An 18,537-nucleotide genomic window follows, 5' to 3' on the forward strand; every position below is an offset into this window, starting at 1 on the left:
ATTGATATCCGTCATAGGGTCTCAATACCGGAAAAAAAAACGCTTCAGTTTTGTCCCCATTCATTGTCAATGGGGACAAAACGTAACTGAGCAGATCGGAATGCTCCAAAATGCATTCCGTTCCGTTCTCATACCGGAGAGCAAACCGCAGCATGCTGCAGTTTGCGTTCCATCCTGGGATGCGTAGCAAATCAGATCAGTCATGACCCACAATGCAAGTCAATAGGGATGGATCAGTTTTCAATGACAATAGAAAACGGATCCGTCCCCCATTGACTTTCAATAGAGTTCATAACGGATCAGTTTTGGGTATGTTAAAGATAGGGCTGCAGTAAACGATTATTTTAGTAAATCGAGTATTCTACCGATTAATAGAGTACTCTAAATAGGAAAAAATTAATTAATAGACTGTTTTACTTTATAAAAACTCATCAGGCCCCCTGCCATCAGTCCCCAACGCCCTTCGTTCCCCCCTCTGTGATCAGCCGAAGTGCATCCGTCCCCCCAGTGCCATCAGCTCCACTATCCCCCAGTGCCATCAGCTCCGTTCCCCTAGGGCAGTGTTGGCGAACCTATGGCACGGGTGCCAGAGGTGGTACTCAGAGCCCTCTCTGTGGGCACCCACACCATGGAAAAAGTCTATGGTGTACCAATATGCCTTAGACTTTTTGCTGCCATTCACCAGTGCAGGGCACACTATGAACAGCACAGGCAGCGCATTGAATGTAGGCAGGCTATTATAGCTAAATGATAAAGTACATGGAAGATATACTATATTGGACTGTTGTATTCAGGGTAAATTGCTGTGTTGGCACTTTACGATAAATAAGTGGGTTTTGGGTTACATTTTGGGCACTCTGTCTTAAAAAAGGTTCACCATCACTGCCCTAGGGCCTTCAGCGCTCCCCCACCCCAGTGCCATCAGCTTGCCCCCCTAAGAGCCAGTCCGAGTGATAAACCAGGTGGCAGCGGTCCAGAGTGCCCCGGACAGCAGGAGGTAAGTCATCCAGCCATAGAGCATGACTCTGTGACATATATTACAGAAACGAAGCGGTGACCCCCACTGACATGTGTCAGTCTTTACTGTAGTTCCTGCATTCTGTTCATGAAGGCACTCTCTCTCAGGTTGTCACAATCCACCTGTGATGAGGACTTCACCCCTGAGCACTGATTTATGGGGGGCTTCCTATAGTAGTTTCCATTCCTATTATTGCTGAGCCTGCAGCTCACACCCCGGTGTTTGTTACATACGCCCCCTCCATGCTGACTGTGCCCTTCTCCAGACTCTTCAGCTTCTTGCTAATTGTTCCATTGACTGCGGAGTATTAGAGCCGGTCGTTCGCAATACCGCCGCCCAGTCAGGATGCTTTTACTAGATTGTCTGTCCGGGCTCTGGAAGCCCTGAGCTCAGCAGTAATGAAGCTCGCAAGTGCGCATCGCCTGCCGCCCGGTTCCTCCTTGCCCGCACCATGTCACCAAAGATATCTGTAGTGTGCCATGGCAACGTCCCTACTCCTACTTTGCTGTTTCTTGCATTGAGGTTGTGGACATGGAGTGGCCAGTACTTACATTTCCTGTAGAGGCTCCGCTCCACAGCTCCTCAGTCTTCTTCTCCGCGAGCTGCACTGCTGTCCTGACGTCACACAGTGTTGGGTCATAGTGCACGTATGCGTGTACTATGTCCTGACCATGTGTCAGGGCTGAAAGTGCAGCGCGGTGCAGGCGGGTGACCACGGAGCGGTAAGTAATAACAAGCGCTTCACTCCCTCTCCGTGGTCACATGACACAAACGAATCCTTGATGCAAAAAATTCGCATTGAGGATTTTTAGTGTCGAATTACTCGATTCAATCGAGTAATCGTTTCAGCTCTAGTCACAGATAATACAACTGGAACCGTTCATATGGTTGTGCAGATGGTTCTATTATCAGTAACGGAAGCGTTTTTGCTGAACCCTGCTGGATCCAGCAAAAATGCTAGTGTAAAAGTAGCCTAAGTGCATCAATGTAAACTCATATCATATAAAAATTGTCTGAAAAAGATCTGAATTTGTACATTGCTGTATTGACCAATTGTTTTAATTCAATAAAGGATATTGTTAAGCTGAATCAATGCATACTTTGTTAAAAGGAGATTCCCATATGGGTATTTATGGCCCATTTTGGAAACTACACCTCTTTCACAGGTCTCTTTCACATTAGTGTGACGGATTAGGTCCGAATGCGTTCAGGGTGCGTTCAGTGAAACTCGCACTATTTTGCAAGCAAGTTCAGCCAGTTTTGTCTGCAATTGCGTTTAGTTGTTTCCGCTCGGGTGCAATGCGTTTTTTGATGTGTTTTTCACGCACGTGATAAAAAACTGAATGTTTACAAACAACATCTCCTAGTAAACATCAGTGAAAAACGCATTGCATCCGCACTTGCTTCCAGATGCAATGCGCTTTTCACTGAAGCCCCTTACACTTATAGAATATAGAACATGCTGTGTTTTTTACGCAACGCAGAACTGATGCATGAAAAAAACTCTAATGTACACAGACCCACTGAAATGAATGGGTCAGGATTCAGTGCGGGTGCTATTGCATGCATTGCACCCGCGCTGAAAACTCGCTCGTGTGAAAGGGGCCTAAAGGAATTAATAGGGGTGCACTGAGCATTTTGACCCCACAGGTGTTTCATAGAAGTTATTAGAATTGGGGAATGAAACTCAAAAATTACATGTTAAAAAGAATATGTAGTTTTAGCTCAAAATATTTCACTTTAACAAGGGTCAACAGAGCACCCCAATTAAAGGGGTTGTCCGGGTTCAGAGCTGAACCCGGACATACCCTTATTTTCACCCAGGCAGCCCCCCTGAGGCTAGCATCGGAGCATCTTAAAGCAATCGCACAGGGCATAGGCTCTTTTGTTTATCATAACACACTGCCGGGCGGAAACTTCCGCCCGGCAGTGTGTTCGGCGACGTCAACGGCTCTGATGGGCGGGCTTTCGCGCTGCCCTAGCCATTCTACTGGCTAGGGCAAAGCTAAATCCCGCTCATCAGTGCCGGGAGAGCCCGGTACGTCACCGGATCTCCAAAAAATGCCTTTGCCCTGAGAGATTTAGCGCAGGGCAAAGGAGAGCATCGGAGCATGAACTGCTCCGATGCTCATGTCAGGGGGGCTGCCGAGGTGAAAATGGAGGAATGTCCGGGTTCAGCTCTGAACCAGGACAACCCCTTTAAGTCATTTCTCCCAAGTATAGAAATAGTCCTTATGTGGTTGCAACCTGTTGTTTAGGCACACTGCAGGGTTCAGAAGGAGCACTATTTGACTTCTGAAACAGATGGGTTTGGGCACCATGTCGAATTTACAACATTTGAGGTACCAGTATAGTCGAAACTCCAAGAAATAACCCGATTTTTAAAACCATTCTTCCAAGAAATTCAGCTGGAGGTGTAGTGATGGTTTTGACCCCACAGGTGACAGTGAAAATGAAAAATGTTTTCCAATATAATGTTGCTTTAGCCAAAAATGTAACCTTTTTGCAGGGGTTGAAGGGAGAAAAAGCACCAAATCTGTTAAGTAATTTCTTCCAAGTACAGAAATAATGTGGTTATAAGCTGCTTGTCACATTAGATAGGGAACAGTACAGTCCTAAATTCCACCCACGCTACTGTCGCTATCTACTGGGATGGTCTGACTTAGATAGCAGCCACGAACTGGGCGGTGGTCCTTACTAAGTGCACGGGACCTAAACTGGGTAATAGGGTAGTCAGACAAACCGGGTCAAAACCTGAGAGTCACATCATAGAACCAAAAGAGAGAGAGAGAGACAACATGCATAGTCAAAACCAGGAGATAAAATCAGAGGCAAAGTCAGCAGACAGAGGTGAGGTCACAAACAGGCAACAGGTCAGAGATCCAGAATTCAGAGAGCATACAAGACCAACCACAGACAAGTGTAACAAGCAGTTGCCTTTTTAAATACCCCACCAACAGGAAGCACAGTTACAGCTCCTCCCACCCAACTACCCTGTTTCTCCGAAAATAAGACAGTGTCTTATATCAATTTTTGCTCCCAAAGATTCGCTAGGTCTTATTTTCAGGGATGTCTTATTTTTCCATGAAGAAGAATGGCAGAGGGGTATCAGGGTGGGGAGGGGGAATCACTTAAAATGGCACAGGGGTATCAGGGTGGGGAGGGGGAATCACTTAAAATGGCACAGGGGTATTAGGGTGGGGAGGGGGATCACTTAAAATGACACAGGGGGATCAGAAGGGGGAATTAAAATGGCACAGGAGAATCAGAGGGGGGATTACCGTACCATTTTAGTTCCCCCTTCTGATCCTCCTGTGTCATTTTAAATGATCCCCCTCCCCACCCTGATCCCCCTGTGTCATTTTAAATGATCCTCCTCCCCTGTGCCAGTGGACAGTGCATTACCGTATTTAGTCGTCGTCGTCCCCCACCTTCACCAGACATCCCCCACCTTCCATCAGATATCCCCCCCCCCCTACCTGTCACCCCTGTTTGTCCGTGCCAGTCAAGTTGTGAGTCAGCCAGACTCCGTCAGGGCAGAGCGAGCAGAAGAAGGCGACAGCTTGTCCTGGCGGCGGCGTGGGCTCTCTGATTTAAAGAGACCTCGCACCACCTGCGCTGCAGCCAATCAGTGAGCTGCATGGCGGCGCCCGTAGGGTCCAGAGGAGTCAGACGCCTTACGGTACCGTAGCTTGGGGGGCCTTATATTCTGGGGTGGCTTTATTATCGGGGAGGCCTTATTTTCGGGGGGATGCCTTATATTACAGCGAGAGGCAAAACTAGAAGTAGGTCTTATTTTCGGGGAAACACAGTAGTTACATTGACATAACCATATCATTGATCCAGCTGATGGTTTGACACGCCCATGGACATATCACAAGAAATAGGAAAGAGCTGAATGGTCATGTGACCACAGCCCAGAAGAAATTAAGGTAAAATAAATGCATGACAAAATTATAGCTACCTTCATATATTATTATTTTAAAGGATGTTGATGCAAACTGGAAAACTCCTTTAACATGTGCCATTTCGATGCAGTTATTTAAGGAGGACCTGTCACCACTCCTGACATGCCTGTTTTAATAGTTTCATGTATTCCCCACGTAATAACTATTCTGGAGCATCTATTTGTGTACCTCTATGTTGTGCCATTCCATTATTATTTCTAGTAGACGTTATGAATGAATTGCTAGCAGTCTGCAGTAAGGGTACAGCGGGGTGGTAACCAGTTGGGGGGGTGTACCTGCACAGTCTGAAAACGGCAGCACTGATTGGATAGAGTGAGTCCGTCCAGGTCCACACCCCCAACTGGTTACCACACCTCTGTACCCTTACTGCAGACTACTAGCAATTCTTTCAAAACTTTTAGTACAAATAATAAAGAAATGACACAACATAGAGTCATAAGAATAGATGCTCCAGAATTGTTATTACATGGGCATGCATGAAGCTATTAAAACAGGCATGTCAGGAGCGATGACAGGTCCTCTTTAATGCTGGTTTTTAACCCAAAACTAGTTGACTAAAGTCATGTATCTTTCCTGTGCTGTACACCTACTCTCTTTATGAGCCACTCTTAATATTGGTTTAAAATGCATTAAAAACTGCATCAAAATGACACATTTGTCACAATTTTCCAAAGACATAGTAAAACACAGCATTTTTAACATGATTTCTGAAAATGGTGGCAAAAACCGTAACAAGACAGCGACATCTAATCCTGTTGAGTTGCTATTCTTTAGGGAAATAGAAATCACAGCTCTACTGTGTGAGGACCCCACCAAACTCCCTACACTTGAGCTTCCTGGATGTACCTTTCCGAGTATGACAGAGGAAAAAGGATGTAAGTGATATCTGCACTTCCTTTGTAATAATGACCTTTTGTATGTTTTAAAAACCTTTATATGTTATAGGGCCATATCAAAAGTATAGAAGGGTGGGGGTCTGATACCTGAGACCCCCATGATCTCTAGAACAAGGGGAAGAGAAGCATGCACTTAGCGCTCTCTATCTCTCTCTTTGTATTCCTGTTCCGCAGTGAGAAGAGAGAGTGCGCAAAGCATACGCTTCTCTCCTCCCAGTCTAAAGATTGTGGGGGTCTCAGCTCTCAGACCTCCGCCGATCTAAACTTCTGATATGTCCCTATAACATATCAAATTAGTCCAGTTAGACTTTGAAGTGCCTACCCTTTGCCAGCATTCATTATGCAACTATCACTCACTGATCACATTCAACCACATGTTCCTGCATAAGGAGGGACTGTGGAATGTACAAGATCTAAAGAGTCTTCTATAGACATAGTGGGGCACCAGGTCTCCGCAATAACATCAATTTAGAGACCATAAAACTTGCACACAGCTTATCTGTAAGATAATTAAGAACTGAAGATCTTTGATATTCTGTTTTTCAAATGTCCATTCGTCACACCGTGTCTTGCCCTTTTTGTATATATACATATATTATTTCTGTTTCTTCATACATTCTTGAAGTAAGACTGCTGGCCATAGACTTCTATTATAAAGGAATGCAATGCGGAAGGCCTCTTATAGGCTTCCATTGTGTATGCCATCATAGAATTACGTTATCGTCCGTGGTAACAGAATCGATTACGGAATTCTTAGATAACCCGAATGCTGAACTTGCAAATTGCAAGTTCGCTCAACACTACTCGCTGTGTTAACAATTGAAATGTGTATTTTCAAGTTCATTTTTTGCCTTATTTACTTGTTATGTAATAAATGTTCATTTATTTAATGTTCAAATATATTAATTTACATTGTACAACACGGTTCTATGGGTATGACAGTTACGGTATATCCAGTGTACTAAGGCTGCTCTGACTCCACACTGCTCTCCTCAATTTACATGTTGCTTTATGGATATGCCCCTATTGTCTTATAGGTGCGGGTCCCTCCTACAGTGGGGGAAATATTTATTTGACCCCTCACTGATTTTGTAAGTTTGTCCAATGACAAAGAAATGAAAAGTCTCAGAACAGTATCATTTCAATGGTAGGTTTATTGTAACAGTGGCAGATAGCACATCAAAAGGAAAATCGAAAAAATAACTTTAAATAAAAGATAGCAACTGATTTGCATTTCATTGAGTGAAATAAGTATTTGAACCCCTACCAACCATTAAGAGTTCTGGCTCCCACAGAGTGGTTAGACACTTCTACTCAATTAGTCACCCTCATTAAGGACACCTGTCTTAACTAGTCACCTGTATAAAAGACACCTGTCCACAGAATCAATCAATCAAGCAGACTCCAAACTCTCCAACATGGGAAAGACCAAAGAGCTGTCCAAGGATGTCAGAGACAAAATTGTAGACCTGCACAAGGCTGGAATGGGCTACAAAACCATTAGCAAGAAGCTGGGAGAGAAGGTGACAACTGTTGGTGCGATTGTTCGAAAATGGAAGGAGCACAAAATGACCATCAATCGACCTCGCTCTGGGGCTCCACGCAAGATCTCACCTCGTGGGGTGTCAATGGTTCTGAGAAAGGTGAAAAAGCATCCTAGAACTACACGGGAGGAGTTAGTTAATGACCTCAAATTAGCAGGGACCACAGTCACCAAGAAAACCATTGGAAACACATTACACCGCAATGGATTAAAATCCTGCAGGGCTCGCAAGGTCCCCCTGCTCAGGAAGGCACATGTGCAGGCCCGTCTGAAGTTTGCCAATGAACACCTGAATGATTCAGAGAGTGACTGGGAGAAGGTGCTGTGGTCTGATGAGACCAAAATAGAGCTCTTTGGCATTAACTCAACTCGCTGTGTTTGGAGGAAGAAAAATGCTGCCTATGACCCCCAAAACACCGTCCCCACCGTCAAGCATGGGGGTGGAAACATTTTGCTTTGGGGGTGTTTTTCTGCTAAGGGCACAGGACAACTTATTCGCATAATCGGGAAAATGGACGGAGCCATGTATCGTGAAATCCTGAGCGACAACCTCCTTCCCTCTGCCAGGAAACTGAAAATGGGTCGTGGATGGGTGTTCCAGCACGACAATGACCCAAAACATACAGCAAAGGCAACAAAGGAGTGGCTCAAGAAGAAGCACATTAAGGTCATGGAGTGGCCTAGTCAGTCTCCGGACCTTAATCCAATCGAAAACCTATGGAGGGAGCTCAAGCTCAGAGTTGCACAGAGACAGCCTCGAAACCTTAGGGATTTAGAGATGATCTGCAAAGAGGAGTGGACCAACATTCCTCCTAAAATGTGCGCAAACTTGGTCATCAATTACAAGAAACGTTTGACCTCTGTGCTTGCAAACAAGGGTTTTTCCACCAAGTATTAAGTCTTTTTTTGTTAGAGGGTTCAAATACTTATTTCACTCAATGAAATGCAAATCAGTTGCTATCTTTTATTTAAAGTTATTTTTTCGATTTTCCTTTTGATGTGCTATCTGCCACTGTTACAATAAACCTACCATTGAAATGATACTGTTCTGAGACTTTTCATTTCTTTGTCATTGGACAAACTTACAAAATCAGTGAGGGGTCAAATAATTATTTCCCCCACTGTATATGGAGAACGGAGCCCCGCAAGGTGGTGGCTGGAGGACTCCGGTCCGACCACCACCAACACGCCTCCCTATAGAAGTGAAAGGGAGCGTACCACGCATGCACGGCCCTCGCTCCCTTTCATTTCTATGGGGGCGACGGAAATAGCCGGCTGGCTATCTTCGCCGGCCCCATAGAAAATGAATGGAGTGCGGCTGCGCATGCGCAGTGCGCCCTCCTTCACTTGCAGGGCTCCGTTCTCTATATAGGTGCGGGTCCCAGCCGTGGAACCGAAACTATAAGACAATGGGGGCATATCCTAGCGATATGCCCCCATTGTCCATGATGAGACAACCCCTTTAAGGGCTCATGCATACGACCATATGTATTTTGCAGTCCATAAAAAATACTGACGTGTGCATTCCATATCTTGTGGAATGAAACAGCTGGCCCCTAATAGTACATGCGTACTATCCTTGTCCGTAATGCGGACAATAATAGGACATGCTCTATTTTTTTTTGCGGAACAAACATACGGAAACAGAATGCACACGGAGTAACTTCCGTATTTTTTGGCCCATTGAAATTAATGGTTCTGCATATGTTCTGCAAAAAGAAAACGGAATGGACACGGATAGAAAATACGTTTGTGTACATGAGCCCTAATACTATTGGATTATATAACACAGCCATAACTCTTTGCCATTGTGGAATGTATTTCTTTATTGATAATATGCTATTATTGTATTTTTCAATGTCCTCTTCTTAAAAAAAAGAATTATTATAAAAATGGATTAAACTTATGACGGATTCAACGTGTTTCAGTTTGTTTTCTCCACTCTTAGGGCCCTTGCACACGACCGTATGCCCTCCGAGACATACGGTCCGTATGCGGGCCATATGTCCCAGAGCGGCATCGATCGTGCGCACGGGAGCGCAGAGCATCATAGATTACAATGATGCTGTGCACGTCGGCCGCCCGCGAGGCTATTGTCCCGCACCGATATGATCTTATGAGTGCGGGACAATAGTCCCGTGGGTGGCTCAAAGTCCACAGCATCATTGTAATCTATGATGCTGTGTACTCCCGTGCGCATGATCGATGCCGCGTTGCGTGAAAATCGCAGCATGCTCTATATTGTGCATTTTCCACGCATCGCAGAAGACGCTAATGGGGCTGCGAGAAAATCGCAAGCATCCGCAAGCAAGTGCGGATGCGGTGCGATTTTAACGCACGGTTGCTAGGAGACGATCGGGATGGAGATCATTATTATTTTCCCTTATAACATGGTTATAAGGGAAAATAATAGCATTCTGAATACAGAATGCTTAGTACAATAGCGCTGGAGGGGTTAAAAAAATAATAATAATAATTTAACTCACCTTAAAGCACTTGCTCGCGCTGCCCAGCTTCTCTTCTGTCTTCATCTTAGCTGTGTGCAGGAAAAGGACCTGTGGTGACGTCACTCCGGTCATCACATGATCCATCACCATGGTAAAAGATCATGTGATGGACCATGTGATGACCGGAGTGACGTCACCACAGGTCCTTTTCCTGCACACAGCTAAGATGAAGACAGAAGAGATGCCGGGCTGCGCGAGCAAGTGGATTAAGGTGAGTTACCGTATTTTTCGCCCTATAAGACGCACTTTTTCCCCCCCAAAAGTGGGGGGGAAATAGCAGTGCGTCTTATGGGGCGAATGCTGCTGATTTTGCAGAATTTTCAGTGATACACCCGCCGCGATGCCGCGCGGCGGGTGTATCAGCTGTGAGGGAGGAGAGGCTGGGGGCCGGCATCTGCTTTTATAATGACAGCGGGGCCTGTGCAGTGACTGTATTCTACTACACGGGCCCCGCTCACTGTATAATCGTATCTCTAATAGTTAATTGTTATGTACATACCGTAATCGCATAATCAGCGCCTGTATACTTACAAGCGCATGGTAGGTAGCAAAGAGGAGGGAGGAGGAAGGCCGGGAGGACGGGCGCTGGCAGGGTGAGTCACTACGTCACACGCCTGCGCCGCCTGCTTCATTCATAAAGTGGGAGGCGTGTGACGTAGTGACTCACGCTGCCAGCGCCCGTCCTCCCGGCCTGCCTCCTCCCTCCTCTCTGCTACCTACCGAGCGCTTGTAAGTATACAGGCGCAGATGATGCGATTACGGTATATACATAACAATTAGCTATTAGAGATACAATTATACAGTGAGCGGGGCCCGTGTAGTAGAATACAGTCATTGCACGGGCCCCGCTGTCATTATAAAAGCAGATGCGACCCCCACCCCCTGTATTGAGGGTCATTCACTACAGGGACAGTTATGGAGGGGATCTGTGGATGACACATAGCATAAGATGCTATATATGTGCCATCCAGAGACCCCCATAACAGTGCGTCGCCCACAGATCCCCCATAACAGTGCGTCGCCCACAGATCCCCCATAACAGTGCGTCGCCCACAGATCCCCCATAACAGGGCGTCGCCCACAGATCCCCCATAACAGTGCGTCGCCCACAGATCCCCCATAACAGTGCGACGCCCACAGATCCCCCATAACAGTGCGACGCCCACTGATCCCCCATAACAGTGCGACGCCCACAGATCCCCCATAACAGTGCGTCGCCCACAGATCCCCCATAACAGTGCGTCACCCACAGATCCCCCATAACAGACCACAATTAGTTCAAAACCCACCAAAAGCACACCTTTTGGTTCAAAATATTTTTTTTCTTATTTTCCTCCTCAAAAACCTAGGTGCGTCTTATAGGGCAAAAAATACGGTAAATTATTATTTATTTATTTTTTAACCCCTCCAGCGCTATTGTACTATGCATTCTGTATTCCGAATGCTATTATTTTCCCTTATAACCATGTTATAAGGGAAAATATTACAATCTACAGAACACCGATCCCAAGCACGAACTTCTGTGAAGAAGTTCAGGTTTGGGTACCAAACATGCGTGATTTTTCTCACGCGAGTGCAAAACGCATTACAATGTTTTGCACTCGCGCGGAAAAAAAATCGCGCATGTTCCCGCAACGCACCCGCACCTTTTCCCGCAACGCCCGTGTGAACTCAGCCTTCAAGGTCCATTCACACGTCCGTATGCGTTTTGAGGATCCGCAAAACATGGACACCGGCATTTTGCGGACCGCACATCGCCGGCACTCTCATAGAAAATGCCTTTTCTTGTCCGCAATTGCGGACAAGAATAGGACATGTTCTATTTTTTGGCGGAACGGAAGTGCGGATCCGCAAATGCGGATGTGGACAGCACATTACGGCCCCATTGAAAACGAATGGGTCCGCACCTGTTCCACAAAATTGCGGAACGGATGCGGATGTGTGAATGGACCCTAATACGTACTATTCTGTCACAATCATATTTTTTTCACATTTTCTTTTAAATAAAAGCAAGCAACAGATCTAAAACACAATCCGGTACATCATCATTTCTTTAAAAAAAAACAAAAAAAACATTTACCCCAGAAGTTAAAAAAATCCCATTAGCTTAAAAAATATCTACAGACTTGTAATATGACTACTATAGGCCTATACTGTACCTCCATATACCTTCCATTTTACAGAATTCCATTTTCTTACATACAAAAAATTAAATCAATGCCCCATACTTATGAGAGACAGTTTAAAGCAAGGGTGCACAACCTGAGGCCCGGGGGCCACATGTGGCCCTCAATACCATTCTATGCGGCCCCCAGCCATCTGGTAGCAGACATCTATGTGTATGTCTTGTGGCTGCTCACATGAATCTTTCATGTATTGTCCCATTAGATGGGAGTACTAGAAGTGTAACTAGACATTTATAATAATATATACTATATGTTCAATATGCCATAAACATAGTATTTCACTTGATAATACCCCTTTAAAGTTTATTTTCGTCCCTTGGAATTGGTTCAGGTTGACAATGTGGCCCCCAACCAGAAAAGGTTGTGCACCCCTGGTTTAAAGCTTGGATGTGCATGAGACTATAAGGAAAGGTGACCGTATAAATGGGGTGGTTAAATTCTACACATCACAAGTACTACATACAATAATAGGAATATGGTTGTTTTGGTGGGAAGCACATGGCTTTCTGCAACCAACCTGCGGCGTGTGAAGGCTCCCTGATTGAAAACACTGCTCCATGTGCAATCAAGGGCTGCTCTTCACTGAAAAACACTATGATGATCCTGCTCTTTACATATTGGCACATTTTACCTGCATCCTCTAGTAAGGAGGCCAGAATGATGGAACTATCAAGGATCTATACAGCTTTAACAAGAATTATTTAGATTGGCTATTTCCAGTTATGAGAAGATGTATATTTAATTGTGCCACCTCTGCTCTTCTAGCCAAGCAACGCACTTTTAATTAGATTGAGCTGCAGAATCAATGCAGCCCTGTGTCCTCAAATAACTGGACTGCATTCCAAAGGGGGGTGCACTTCTCTGGCTAAGGTAGGCGTGAAATTGATTAAGAGCAGCAGCTATAGGCAAGCAGGAGGAAGCGCTGGCTCAGGTTCCAAAGCACCATTTGAAATACACAATGGAGGCTCAAGCACCAAACTCAGTCCTGTACACAGGTACAAAAGCTGCAAACACTGGTAAGAGAGACACAAATAAATTCATAATAAAATAAAGACATTAAATAAATAAAATACAAAATAAAAATACATTTATGCTTTTTTATTATACCTGGAAAAAACGCAGGTTTAATGTGGCCAATATTAAAGAGAGTCGCCCAGTTTTCCAAGATAAAGTAAGGGTCCATTCACACGTCCGCAACACGATGTGCTGCCCGGATCCGGAATTGTGGATCCGCACTTCCGGGTCCGCAATTCCGATCCCTTAAAAAATAGAACATGTCCTATTCTATTTTCTATGAGAATGCCGGTGATGTGCGGTCCGCAAAATGCGGGACGCACATCGCCGATGTCAGTGTTTTGCGGATCCGTGGATCAGCAAAACACACACGGACGTGTGAATGGACCCTTAAACTGAGTTTTACACTGCATTTTTATCACTTTTTTTAATAACAGAGAAACACATAATTTGGATCCTTACAGAACAGAGGTACAGCCAGATGATCTTGGTCCCTTCCTGATACAAACATTTTACTTGGATCCACCACCTAAGGCTACATGCACACGACCGTACGTGTTTTGCGGTCTGCAAAAATTTTTAGAAAACGGATGACATCCATATGCCATCCGTTCTTTTATTTTTTTTTTCAGATCCATTGTAACAATGCCTAAAACAGACAAGAATAGGACATGTTGTATTTCTTTTTGTGGGGCTACGGAACAGACATACTGATGCAGACAGCACACGGTGTGCTGTCCGCATTTTTTGGGACCCATTGAAATGAATGAGTCCGCATACTATCCGCAAAAAGAACGGAACGGAAACAAACTAAGTTCGTGTACATGTAGCATAACAGGTGATCTAGATACAATATAAAAGTACAATAGGAAATCTCAGTACATCCACACACACAAGTAGTGCTGCAGCAATGTACCAGGGAAGGGCCAGGTTGAAATTGCTACAGCTGGACCCCCTTTCACCTAGACTCCAGTCTGTTTCCATATTTGTAAGACTGGTCTACAGCTGCTCTATGTATGGGCAGATATTCCTACATTAGGAAATTGTCCCCGGCTATGGAAACTTTCAGTAACACTTAAGTGTGAAACATTCACCCACCCAAGCATTTCATGTCGTTTCTCCAGCTGGAAAATCACATGCACTCACCACAAGTCCTGTCATCAGAAATGGATCTGGAGACACATTTTGGAACTGGCTGATATTTCAGAAACTTTTCACATTAAACAATTTCACTACATGCTCTACACCCAAAGAGCAGCTGAGATAATGATAATGCATGATGTGATGTTACCTTGCAATCCCCTGGCTCTGTGATCCTCAGCAATAAGCTTGTCAGGAAAATCCATGCCAAAGGAGAGCTCCCCATATCTGGAGCTGCAGCTGTTTCTGGACAGCCCAGCAGTTTGTGATGTGAGGCTCTTAGATCTTGGCTTCCCCACTGTGGACCCCTCTCTGCCTCTGACTCAACCTTCCTCTCTGGTTTTCACTCCCTCCCCACATGGGTCAATTACCTGCTGTACTGGGATAACAACCGCTGCGCCCTCTGGTGGTCTCACACTGCATTACTACAAATAGTTTTCAATCGTTTTCAGTGTAGTGGGCTCTTGTATCAAAAGTGTTGGGGCTGGAAACTTCCCTAATTCAAATGGAGCATATACCTGCACCATATGTCCCATGTTACATGAGCTATAAATGCTATTGTCATGGGGAAAATATTTTTTTCATAATTTTAAGGATACATTAACCCTTTCAGTACCGAGCCACATCCCAGGCCGACTTTTGCAAATCTGACATGTGTCACTTTATGTGGTAATAACTTTGGAACGCTTTTACTTATCCAGGCCATTCTGAGATTGTTTTCTCATGACACATTGTACTTCATGACAGTGGTATATTTCGATATATATTTCACCTTTATTTATGAAATAATCCAAAATTCACAAAAAAAATTAAAAAATTCACAATTTTCTAAATTTGAATTTCTCTAAGACATATAGTAATTAGAGATAAGCGAATTTCATATTTTGAAATTCGTTCACACTTCGTTGGTTAAAGGTGAATTGAGTTATGGATTCCGTTACCATGGACAATAACGCATTTCTATGACGGAATACCTTCAGAGGCATTCCGTTATTCATTCGGTCATAATAGAAGTCTATGGCTTCAAAACGATCCATCCCGTTTCCGTTATGCAGGGGAGTCCTCCCCTGCATAACGGAAACAGAACAGATCTGTTTTGGAGCCCATAAACTTCTATTATGACGGAATGAATAACGGAATGCCTCTGAAGGCATTCCGTTGTGAATTCCGTCATAGAATTGCGTTATGGTCCGTGGTAACGGAATCCATAATGCAATTCACCTTTAACCAACAAAGTGTTAACGAATTTCATAAGCGGAAATTCGCTCATCTCTAATAGTAATAACTCATAAAATAGTTATCAATCAACATTCCTCATATGTCTGCTTTATGTTGGCAACATTTTGTAAATGTCTTTTTATTTTTTTAGGACGTTAGGGCTCTTTCACACTTGCGTTCTTGTCTTCCGGCATAGAGTTCCGTCGTCGGGGCTCTATGCCGGAAGAATCCTGATCAGGATTATCCTAATGCATTCTGAATGGAGAGAAATCCGTTCAGGATGCATCAGGATGTCTTCAGTTCCGGAACGGAACGTTTTTTGGCCGGAGAAAATACCGCAGCATGCTGCGCTTTTTGCTCCGGCCAAAAATACGGAACACTTGCCGCAAGGCCGGATCCGGAATTAATGCCCATTGGAAGGCATTGATCCGGATCCGGCCTTAAGCTAAACGTCGTTTCGGCGCATTGCCGGAGCCGACATTTAGCTTTTTCAGAGTGGTTACCATGGCTGCCAAGACGCTAAAGTCCTGGCAGCCATGGTAAAGTGTAGCGGGGAGCGGGGGAGCAGCATACTTACCGTCCGTGCGGCTCCCCGGGCGCTCCAGAGTGACGTCAGGGCGCCCCAAGCGCATGGATCATGTGATCACATGGATCACGTCATCCATGCGCATGGGGCGCTCTGACGTCATTCTGGAGCGCCCCGGGAGCCGCACGGACTGTAAGTATACTGCTCCCCCGCTCCCCGCTCCTACTATGGCAACCAGGACTTTAATAGCGTCCTGGGTGCCATAGTAACACTGAACGCATTTGGAAGACGGTTCCGTCTTCAAATGCTTTCAGTACACTTGCGTTTTTCCGGATCCGGCGTGTAATTCCGGCAAGTGGAGTACACGCCGGATCCGGACAACGCAAGTGTGAAAGAGGCCTAAGAAGGCTTAGAATTTTAAAAGCAATTGTTTAAATTTTCAACAAAATTCCCAAAACCATTTTTTTAAGCACCGATTCAGTCATAAAGTAATTTTGAGGGGCTTACGTAATGGAAACCACCCATAAATGACCCCATTTTAGAAACTAAACCCCTCAAATTATTCAATAGTGATGTTACAAACTTTATTAATTCTTGAGGTGTTCCACAAGATTTTTTTTGTTAATCAATTTTTTCTTGCAACACAGCAAGGGTTAACAGCAAAATAAACCTCAATATACATTACTCTGATTCTGCAGCTTAGGCCTCATGCACACGACCGTTGTTGTGTTCCGTGTCCGTTGTTCCGTTTTCCGTGATTTTCTGCGGACCCATTGACTTTCAATGGGTCCGTTGAAAACTCGGATAATGCATAGTTTGTCATCCGCGTCCGTGATCAGTGTTTCCAGTCCGTCAAAAAAATATGACCTGTCCTATTTTTTTCAAGGACAACGGTTCGTGGACCCATTCAAGTCAATGGGTCCGTGAAAAAACACGGAGGCACACAAGATTGTCATCCGCGTCCGCGTCCATTTTATTCCTATCATTTGCAAGGCAAACTTGACTTAGATTTTTTATTTCACTTTTCATGTCTGGTGATCCTCCAAAAATCAAGGAAGACACACGGAAACAAAAAAGGAAACGGATCACGGAACAACGGAACAGCTTTTTGCGGACCGCAAAAAAATACTGTCGTGTGCATGAGGCCTTACAGAAATACCCCATATGTGGTGGTATACTGCTCTATGAGCACGTGGCAGTGGTCAGAAGGAAAGGAGCGCCATATGGATTCTGGAGGCAGATTTAGCTAGAATGGTTTTTAGGCACCATTTTGTATTTGAAGAGACCCCGATGTACCCCTACAGTGGAAACCCTCAAAAAGTGAAACCATTTTGGAAACTGCACCCCTTAAAGAATATATTAAGGGGGGTACTGAGCACTTAGACCCCCTAAGCGTTTTACGGAATTTGGGAAAACTTGGCTATAAAAATGAAAAGTATAATTTCTTCCAATAAAATGTTGCTTTAGCCCAGAATTTTTCATTTCCACAAGGGGTAACAGGAGAAAAAGCATCCCCTAATTTGTTACCCATTATCTTCTGTTTACGGCAACACCCCATATGTTGTGGTAAACTGCTAAGGGCACATGGCAGAATTCAGAATGGAAGGAGCGCCATATGGCTTTTGCAGCGCAGATTTTGATGGATTGGTTTGCGGGTGCCATTGGTTTTTATTTTTTGAGTGATTGTCTTATGTGGGGGCTCATTTTTTGCGGGATGAGGTGACGTTTACCATTTTGGGGTAAATAAGACTTTTTGATCGCTGGGTATTACACTTTTTGTGAGGCAAGGTTAAAAAAAGGGCTGTTTTGGCATAGTTTTTAAAAAAATATTTTACAGCATTCACCTAAGGGGGCATCTCATAATTTTATTTTTGTTACGTTTTACACAGTAAAAGCCTTTTTGAACAGAATAAAATCTTGTTTTTGTGTTACCATATTCTGTGAGCCCTATTATTTTATTTTTTGGGCGATTGTCTTAGGTAGGGTCTCATTTTTTGCGGGATGAGATGACGGTTTGATTGGTACTATTTTGGGCTAAATATGCCTTTTTGAGCGCTTGGTACAGCCAGAAAATGGCTGTTTTGGCACTGTTTTTTTTTATGGCATTCACTTGACGGGGTGGATCATGTGGTATATACAGCCGGTCAATACGGATGCGGCAATATCTACTTTTCTTTTTTTCCCTATTTTTTACAAAAAAAATGAAACTTTATTTTGGGAACTGGAGGTTTTTTTTTGTTTTTTTTTACTTGAAACTTTAAATTTTTTATTTGTAAAACTTAATTTTTTTTACTTTATTTTTTTACTTCAACTTTTGGGGGTCTGATCCCCTTTACAATGCATTGGCTGTAAGGCCCCTTTCACACGAGCGAGAATTCCGCACGGGTGCAATGCGTGATGCGAACGCATTGCGCCCGCACGGAATCAGGAACCATTGATTTAAATGGGTCTATGTACATGAGCGGTGGTTTTCACGCATGTTCTATATTCTGCGATTTTCACGCAACGCTGGCCCCATAGA

At 44.3% G+C, this 18,537-nt stretch overlaps 1 protein-coding gene across 1 annotated transcript in view; it reads right to left on the bottom strand.

Moving 5' to 3' along the window:
- LOC120988670 overlaps nucleotides 1–14,575 on the bottom strand; it is a 90,471-nt gene extending 75,896 nt beyond the window's left edge. Inside the window, exon 1 of the mRNA XM_040416297.1 lies at nucleotides 14,424–14,575. Coding sequence (XP_040272231.1) covers nucleotides 14,424–14,498 — 75 coding nt within the window. The 5' untranslated portion in view covers nucleotides 14,499–14,575. The remainder of the gene's footprint in view (nucleotides 1–14,423) is intronic.
- Nucleotides 14,576–18,537: the final 3,962 nt, after the last annotated feature.

The sequence above is a fragment of the Bufo bufo genome, chromosome 2 (genome assembly GCF_905171765.1).
Source record: "Bufo bufo chromosome 2, aBufBuf1.1, whole genome shotgun sequence".
In the NCBI taxonomy this organism is placed as follows: domain Eukaryota; kingdom Metazoa; phylum Chordata; class Amphibia; order Anura; family Bufonidae; genus Bufo; species Bufo bufo.